The 10180-nt window shown below is 31.3% G+C and overlaps 1 protein-coding gene across 2 annotated transcripts in view; it reads right to left on the bottom strand.

Annotated features, from left to right (window-relative positions):
* Positions 1–3576: 3576 nt before the first annotated feature.
* LOC106459198 (zinc finger FYVE domain-containing protein 16-like) overlaps positions 3577–10180 on the bottom strand; it is a 55496-nt gene continuing 48892 nt past the window's right edge. For both annotated transcript variants that reach the window (XM_022385632.1, XM_013918796.2), the window contains exon 19: positions 3577–6567. In XM_022385632.1, coding sequence (XP_022241340.1) covers positions 6418–6567 — 150 coding nt within the window. In that variant the 3' untranslated portion in view covers positions 3577–6417. The remainder of the gene's footprint in view (positions 6568–10180) is intronic.

Below are 10180 nucleotides of genomic sequence, written 5' to 3'. Positions count from 1 at the left end.
ATGGAGACAAGGACTGCTTGGGTAAAACAAGTTCTACATTAATTAGCTTGACATTTCCCAAGTTCCCAATAGGGTTTCATATCACAGACCAAGATAATAAAGTAGTGAAAACACAGAGATTCGATATATTTCTTCCTTTACATGATACATCCACAGTACTTGTTTTAAAACTCAGAAACATAGTATATTCATTTTACTGTTTCATATCTTTCACCAAATCTAGTTAAGAAAATCATGGTGGGACAGTACAAATCCAAGGTTATTATAAGAAATAACTGGCAAAAGACACGGAGAGACAGTACAGCTCTTAGATTATCATAAGAGATGATTGGTAAAAGACACAGAAGGGGCAGTAAAGCTCTTAGATCATCATAAGAGATAACTGGCAAAAGACACAGAAGGGGCAGTAAAGCTCTTAGATCATCATAAGAGATAACTGGCAAAAGACACAGAAGGGGCAGTAAAGCTCTTAGATCATCATAAGAGATAACTGGCAAAAGACATGGAGAGACAGTACAGCTCTTAGATCATCATAAGAGATAACTGGCAAAAGACATGGAGAGACAGTACAGCTCTTAGATTATCGTAAGAGACAACTGGCAAAAGACACGGAGAGACAGTACAACTCTAAGATTATCATAAGAGATGATTAGTAAAAGACACAGAATGGGCAGTAAAGCTCTTATATCATCATAAGAGATAACTGGCAAAAGACACAGAAGGGGCCCTAAAGCTCTTAGATCATCATAAAAGATAACTGGCAAAAGACACGGAGAGACAGTACAGCTCGTAGATTATCATAAGAGATGACTGACAAGACAAATGGTGAGATAGTACAGCTCTAAGCTTATCATAAGAGATGACTGACAAGACAAATGGTGAGATAGTGCAGCTCTAAGGTTATCATAAGAGATGACTGACAATACAAATGGTGAGATAGTACAGCTCTAAGGTTATCATAATAGATGACTGACAAGACAACTGGTGAGATAGTACAGCTCTAAGGCTATCATAAGAGATGACTGACAATACAAATGGTGAGATAGTACAGCTCTAAGGTTATCATAAGAGATGATTAACAAGACAACTGGTGAGATAGTACAGCTCTAAGAGCTATCATAAGAGATGACTGACAATACAAATGGTGAGATAGTACAGCTCTAAGGTTATCATAAGAGATGATTAACAAGACAACTGGTGGCGAGAGTGTAAAGCTCTAAGGATAAAATATACTAAAATACCCAAACAATCAACATTGTTTACTATATAATGTTGATAATTTGAGTATTTTAGTATACTTTAAATATTTACACATTCCCCTAATTTTAACCTAGCTCTAAGGTTATTTTAAGAGATGACTGACAAAGAATATGGTGAGACAGTACAACATTGAGGTTATCATAAGATAGGATTGAAAGAATAATCTTATTATAAAAATGATCTATTATGTGTTTGTATATGTTAGCATCCATCACTTAAAGTCGGCTTGCTCGATTACCATAATATTTGACATGGTAACTGAAAACTGTCCAACAGTTACAAAGACTACCTTGTTATAGGATTTCTGCCCAGAAAGAAGGATAAAAAAGCTCCTGAAATAGGTCGCATTTCCACTTTTTTTTTTGTAGACTTTTGGCTTTGGATGTTAAAACACAAATACATAATCAGCAAAATGTGTTAGTTATTACCATCTACAAAGCAGGATATGCAATTAACATCTAATTAGGTCATTAAAGATTTAATAACAAAAGAAATACAGAAGGAAACTTCATCTCACATTGTCCTTTATACAATTTATGATATGTCTGGTGGGGGTCTGTGGCACAACAGGCCAAACAATAATAGGAAACCTGTGTCATTGGTAAATATAGTACAGTAACTCAAAAAAATAGTTATTTTAAACCAATGTTTGTTCTCTTTCAAACCATTGTATGTCAATCACATGAAGAAGTCAGGTCAACCTGGGAAAATGTAAAATACTTTTATCCTTTTTACTTCCAATAAATTCAAAGTTTATGCAATTCAAGTTATTAATTCTGTATTGGTGTTTCACTATTCATCAGAACATTGTCTGTTTTACCTGAAACAGTGTTATGGAAGAAAAAGATCTTGGTGTTTTGGTTGATCAGTCTCTTAAGCCATCCAAGCAATGTGCTGTTGCTAGTGGCAAAGCAAATAGGATTTTAGGCAGTATCTACAGAAATATTGAATACAAGTCTAAACAGATTATAATGTAATTGTATAAGTCCATTGGTTAGGTCCCATTTGGATTATTGTATTCAGTCTTTGGCTCCTTACCCCAGAAAGAACACTGAACTGTTGGAAAGGGTTCAGAGAAGGACTACTAAGATGATACCTGGGATGGAAAGGTTATCACATGAGGATAGATTATGAACTATGAAATTGTTTTCTCTTGAAAAAAAAAGTGTTAGATGGTATCTGATTGAGGTATTTAAGGGAACGATAATGTTGATGCATCATCTTTTTTTCATCTTCAATAGTGAAAATGGTAATATTAGAGGATATATATAAATTTTGGCAGGGAAGAATTCATTTTCAGCTAAGACAGCTTTATTTTTCTAACAGAGTGGTTGGTCTCTAGAATGGATTGTCTTTTGATGCAGTTAATTTAAGAGAGTTTAAGTGAAAGCTTGATCAATAAATATTTGAATGATAATGGCTGGCTTTGAGTTTTTTAGGGTTTTGTTAAATTTAGTGAATAGAACAGTCTAGATGGACCAGAAGTCCTTTGCTGTTATGTTATATTAAATATAAATAAGCTTTTTCATCGAGTTACAAGCATACGGGACATATCACCGTCAGTGCACGTTCTTACAACAGGAATGTGGAGCACATCTCTTTTAGTTCAACTCCTCTTATGAACAATGGAACACTTCTGAATAACACTATTAATGCTACTTTACATGTGTTAGCCAACATAAGGAATTTAAACATAATTGTTTCTCTATGGCCAGCTCGTACCTACTATTGTTAAGTAGCACGTTATCTTCTCTACAGAAATCCTTTCAGTTTCTATTACATTTTAACATGCTTATTCAAATGTATCATTTTTGGTTTATGATTGGTAAAGTGGGTCTGTGGCCAATGATTAGTTGAGGTTGCCCACTACTGATCTTTAGCCATTGGTTTTATATTGAAAATTGCATCTTTTGAGGTATTTAAATCCGGATGGAACCTTTTTGCAACAAATAGTCAGACAGGAGACTCTTGAATTTAGAACTGCTGATCAAAGGGTAGGCAAACAATTAGCAGCACTCACTGTCAAAATGGATTGTCTTGACTGGCTGTCAATATTATAATGTCTCCTTGAATTATTCTTCAATATTTTACTCATAAAGATAAAGATACACAGTCAGTAACTTTCTCTATACATTTTAAATTTCTCTAGAGCAAGTTATAATCAACTCATGGCTGTTAATCCATCATACATGAAATATATGTACCAATCTACAATCAATTTGCATTTGATATATCAATAACTGACATAAGAGTTTCACAGACAACTAATGATAATAAGTCTATGTACTGATATAAATAAAAAAAACACACCAAAAGTTATGAAAATTTAGAAACTTTTTATTCAGCTGGGAAACTAAATCCTGTTATGTTGTTTCTGTAAATAGTAATTAACAAGTGGTTTATACTAGCAACTATTGTGGTTTTAATAATCCTGCTTTTGGTATACTACAAACCTCATTTTATTTCTACCCTTTTTAAAAAGATGTTCCAATCATTAAAAAAAACAGCAAAAAAAGAGAATTAACTACATTTAAAATATGGGAAAGAAAAATATTTCAGGATTTCCTAAATTGGTAACATTTTCTGGTTATCATTTTAAAACTTAACTACTGCACAATTGAAATAACAGAGGTTTTTGTTCCATCTACATTAAAACAGTGTAACACGCATACTTCAACAACAGTTTGCTACTGCTCTGTATTTTTCTTATTAATACAAGTTCTATATGTACACTTGATACATCAAAATAATGTTCCATGTGCAGCTAAAGTGATTCAGTTTTAAAGTGTGATCTTTTGATAAAAGTTTGATTCCAAAAATGAGAAAAATTGTTACTTAAAGTTTAAAATCAATTAAACCACATAACGGGAACACAATGACCTTAATTCATAACAATTTTATCATTTTTATTTCGGTATAATATTTCTAAAGCATGTACCATTAAAAGTATGTTCATCAAAATGACGTTGAACACATTGCTAAGATGGTTAGACAAGAAAACAACTTTCTGAGTGTGAGTACGTGTGTATATCTACCGTGAAAGAAACTATTATATATTAATCAACAGAAAAACCATAACCTTACTCATATATCCATCATTTTAGTTCTAACAGTACATATACAATAACAATTTCAGAGGAATTTCAACAATCATTTTACCCCCCCCAAAAAAACAACAACAACAACAACAAACTACTGATAACTTATTGCAAGAAAGTATGCCAATGTTAATTAGTTTTGTAACAACCCGAGTTATTACTCCCACCTGTTGAGATGAAATTAACAGTACTTAAGCTTTAGAAAATAAATCTGGTTATACATAAAACAAATTATTGTAATACGACTGTTGAAAGTAACTGTTTTAAAAACAAACAAATGAAAAGGACCAATTTCAAATATTTATAAACTGCAATTAAGAATAAGTATTCAACACAATTTATTTACCTGATTTGGCACCAACTATCCTCAAACTACATGAAAATATCTAAACATGTCAAACTTAAAAAAAGAATGATGGCCTCTTTAAAATACTCGGCACGGCCATCACGAAACATGACAAAAGCAGCACATGCTGACAACATATTCTGATTACCAAATTAACATCTGTACAACATTCAGTCACCTTTACAGTTAATAAAACTTTCTCGTGGGTTGCAAGAAACAAAATATGTCCATCTTCAATTCTGAAACAGTGTATATGCATTTGAGGAAACCACCATAATATATTACAGATTTCACATCATAATGTTTCTGCTTAGTTTTTGATCTCGTTTATCATTTCCTTAAATCAAGATATTATAAACATTCCTTTTGTATCTATTCTTTTTTTTACATATCTTATTTTACAGATTACTTATGCTGATGTTGTATGCCACACCTGTTTGAATGCATACATTTAACAAATTTAACATTTACACTACCTTTCTTCTTCAGTTTTTCAATTATTTATATTTCAAAGCTTTAAGTTTGTATTGACTAACTACACCAACTAAGATAAATCTTCTTAAATAAACTTATATTAATAACATTAAGTAATGCATTCTTCTACAAATCCTAGAAATCAAATGGTCATGCAATATGTACAGGTTTTCTCTTTATTTTGGATAAATACAATATTGTTACTCTTTATCATCCAGGCAAGTACAACTTACACTAATTTATATGTCAGTTCTTAACTGAAAATATGATACTAAACCAATAAAGAAATAAACCAAAGTTGAAACATTTGCAGTTCATCTGCAAATATGCTTAATGAAGGTTCTTGCGTCTTCAATTAAATGTTACGGTTATACATAAAACAAAAATAAAGGGTTATACAGAGAAAAAAAAAATGATAAGACCTTTTTAACCATAGTACAACACTCAAACATCATCTTAGTTTGCTATCACATTATAAGCTATTCTTACATAATGGTAACAACCCTTCTGGCCAAGGTGAACGTCTACCACATACAAAATGCATTCTTTTTTGAGTGATAGCAATAATACTAACCACAGCTATAAACTTACTTGCTTCAATCGTATAGTTACAGGCCCGCTTTTATAAACAGAAGGTATTTAATCATCTTTAAACCTCACTAAAAGTCACATTTCAACTGACATTAATATTGTTATCAATAAATGAATTTACATACGTGAATATATATATATATATATACGTTTTTATTAATTCTACTAAATAAATTCTTAGAATATCTTTCTGAAAACATACTTCAGTTATTTTATACTGGTTCATTATTTTTTTTAAGGGACTGCATTAAAAATAAAAAACTCAAAATTTACAATTCTCTTCCTCCATATCTTTAGGAATGAAAGAGTTTTGAGATACAATTTTCTACGTGGTATGCTTAGCATTTACACAGATATACTAAAGTAAGGCAGTAGAAAGTGTACCTATAAGTTGAAACTTTTACCAATTGCCTCAGTTTTGCAATATTTATTCTGAAATACACTCACACGAAGAACTTGGACTCAACATTTGAAATATATAAATTTGAGAGATCCTGCTTTAGTTTCATCAAAGCACAGTTCTATTCCGTTACCTTTTTTTTTTTTTTTTAAAGATTTTTGCATACATGGGCAAAACACACGTTCAGTAAGCCTATGTAGTATCTGTACCTGGGTGTGTACAGTCTAAAGAATAAGAGAAGTAGCGTGCTATTTTAGCAGGATATGAAATATCAGCTCAAGGCAAACGTGACCTTCTTGACAGCTGGGTGAAGAGATGACTGGTATGAGTGCACTGTCTAAGTCATTCATGTAAATGTTTGGTAAAGTGTATTCTTGGGATCCCACTTCATAACCAACCTTAAAAGTAGTAAAAAAAACACAGCTACAGTACATTTAACACTAATTGACATAAAAAAAGTGCTATATGTTTAGAATTTCAATTTTAAAGAGTTCAGTTTCAATAAAAATTGCACACATACAAGATTTCGCTCAACTGTTTTTAACACATCACACACATAAATGAAGGTTAAGGAAGTATTCAAATGTACAAACTTTATCAATAATAACACCAGACAACAAAAATATAGTAGATCAAAATGCTCTTATTAAATGGATTTATTTTGCAACGTTTTGGCCTTAGGCCCAATTCAGGCAGAGAACAAAATACAACTGAATATGGTAGAGAATCAGTTAGAATTTGAATGAGACATGCAGGAATGGAGCGAGATAAGTCGATAATACATAACAAAATATAAATAAAACACTGTTAGAGAAGTATAAAACAAAAAAATAAGTGTGTGTGTGTATATATATTAAAATGTTGTCATTGCCAAAACACTGCAAAATAAATTCATTTAGAAAAAGTGAAGAAAGCATTTTTATCTATTTTTTTTTTCCATTGTTTAATTTTATTAATAAATTTCATTCTTAAAATAGTACTATCTTTGACTGATGAAACTATACCAACTTTTAAGTTTCTTGGAGAATATAATCACGAGAACTTGTGTATTATATGTATAGCTATGGCAAAACTTTTAATATGAAGACCACTGACAATCATTACTAATTATTTCCAAGTAATATTTACAATTAAACTACAAACCAGAGTTTATATATTAAAAATTATTTTATAATATGCAAAGAATAGTCAGTAAAAAAAATAACTTCAATAGCAAATGAAAATGAGTTGTTAACTAGGAATCGTATTGATAACTTGCAAGAAAAGTTATTCACTTTTCTCTTACTCAAGAACAACTATTTGTTAAGTGATATGAAACTTTGCCTAACTAAATAACCAATACAGTTCTTCGAACCCATAAAAGCTCATGAATAGCTATGTAGACCTACTTAAATATGCACAAATATTCTAAAAATAGCCAGAAAAACTGGATTAATAAAGAAGCATTAAATCTATCAAAATAATAAATTAGTTCTGGTATAGTAAATAATGGAGAATGCTTATAATTAAACTTGTCATCAGATATTAATATTAGGCCTATTATAAAATAAATAGTCCTAATACTAATTTTTCTGTTATTATTTAGAACAACTGTTTTAGTAAAATAAAATGTCAGTTTATGAGGATATCCTCAAAAGAGCTAATCTTTTAAGATTCATTCAACACCTTTAAGGAAAAGGCTTGACTTGATTTTCTGTGAGAGAAACCCTTCTTAAACATTTTCAGGTACGTTGTAAAGTCAAAATGTGGTATCAGTTTTTCTGTGACACTTTGTTTTAGGGTACCATATTCCCAAGTAAAGATGTGAAATCAAAATTACCACCCATTTTTTTTTTTACCACCCATAAAATTATAACTACGCATCTTACAGATTTCTAATTTCACAATATTTTAATTTGTGAAAAGTTAGTGCCTATATTACAAACCAGTCAGAAGCTGTAAATGAAAATACTCAAGTAAAAATATATTTTACCTTGGAACTTCATTTGCAAACAGAGACTAATTTAAATCAATACTTAAATAACTTGTGTAGCAGGAGACAAAACAGTTTTATTTTTAAATAAAATGGCTTAAATTAATTTCACTTGACACAACAGCCTATAATTTCATACATGCACAGTCAACACCACACTTACTACATTGTTAACTTAAAGCAGTGGATCAAATTCCCAAGTAAAAGAAATAAGATACAGATGTAAGCAGTTTAGTATATCAGGTAATGGCAACCCCTAATGACACAGCACTACTCACTTTAAGCCAAAGATCACTTTGTCCACAGTCAGCTTGTAATATATCAGGTAATGGCAACCCCTAGTGACACAACACTAATCACTTTAAGCCAAAGATCACTTTGTTCACAGTCAGCTTGTAGTATATCCAGTAGTGGCAACCCCTAGTGACACAACACTACTCACTTTAAGCCAAATATCACTTTGTTCACAGCCAGCTTGTAGTGTATTAGTTAATGGATTACTTAGAAGTAGTATTCACTGTATTGTGAATCCATTAATTTAGCTAATTATCTGATGAAAGTAGGCAGTGTGTCATGATAGCTTTGTCCACAGTCAGCTTGTTGATCTTTGGCTTAAAGTGAGTAGTGTTGTGTCACTAGGGGTTGTCACTACCTGATTGTGGACAAAGTGATCTTTGGCTTAAAGTGAGTAATGTTGTGTCACTACCTGATATACTACAATCTGACTGTGAACAAAGTGATCTTTGGCTTAAAGTGAGTAGTGTTGTGTCACTAGGAGTTGCCACTACCTGATATACTACAAACTGATGACAAAGTGAGTAGTGTTGTGTCACTATGGGTTGCCACTACCTGATTGTGAACAAAGTGATCTTTGGCTTAAATTGAGCTTCCCTTCATTATGTTGTTAATCTAAATGCTGACATTAGCTTTAGAGTAGACATATGGTGGTCAAGAAATACTTAATTTTGTATTGTAGTACACATTATTGTGTATTATCATGGCTAAATGTTCTCTTGTTGATGTACAACCAATGTGTCCGTACACATTTGGGTCAAACGGTTATAAGAAAAGCACATTATTAGTAACATGTTGCACATGTGTTAGACCATGTTTTACTTGAATGTAACTAACATATACAGATTAGTTTGTTTGTTTGTTATTAAGCATGAAGCTACACCACTGGTTTTCTCTGTCGTGTGCACCACAAGTATCAAAATCCAATTTTAAGTACCGTGAGCCTTCAGACTTACCTCTGAGTCACTGGGGGCCATACAGATTAGTTTCATCAGGTTTATTATGTCAAGCTTATGGCTTAATATGTGTAATATATATTCAGTGTACTTTGTAAATGGGCATGCTCCTACTTTTGATTACAGTAAATACGAGTAAAATAGTGTTTCCTAAAAATTTTATGTTGAATTAAAGTAATTGTAGAATGTATATAGAATTGTTATGATTCTGAATCAGAAAAATTTGGTTCCAATTTACATGTATTGTGTTTGATGTTTGCTTATGTTAGCTGGCTGTTCGTTTATTGCAGTTAAATGTTTAACTACATGCATGTACATGTAAGATTTAATAAAGTTTACGAATGTTTTTTGTACTAAACAGGAAATGATGTGTTACACATTTTATGATTGGATATTACTGAATGAAGCTACTTTTACATGACATAATGAAAACCTGTTGTGATTTTTGTCTACATTTTTGAAAGTTAAATGATTCAAAGGCTCACAAAAAAACAAACTAGAAACACAATTTGTGTTCACCTCACACCTGTTTAGGGGGGGGGGGAGCATTTCTTCAAGAAAATCAAATCAGATCTTTTTCTTAAAGAATGTTGAATAAAGTTTGAAAATCCAGCTTATTACTCCTTGGTGGTTCAATTCGATAAAAATGATGATAGTTTTTACTATCTATATATATATATATACACACATGTAAATAAATTAAAAAAAAAATAATATATATATAAGTTAGGGAAAAATAAATAAAAAGGAGATACCCAAAGATAGAAAAAAGCGATAGAAAACTCGTGC

The sequence above is a fragment of the Limulus polyphemus genome, unplaced genomic scaffold, assembly GCF_000517525.1.
Source record: "Limulus polyphemus unplaced genomic scaffold, Limulus_polyphemus-2.1.2 Scaffold573, whole genome shotgun sequence".
Taxonomy (NCBI): domain Eukaryota; kingdom Metazoa; phylum Arthropoda; class Merostomata; order Xiphosura; family Limulidae; genus Limulus; species Limulus polyphemus.
The sequence above is the reverse complement of the archived record's forward strand: the minus strand, read 5'-3'. Positions and strand labels throughout refer to the sequence as shown.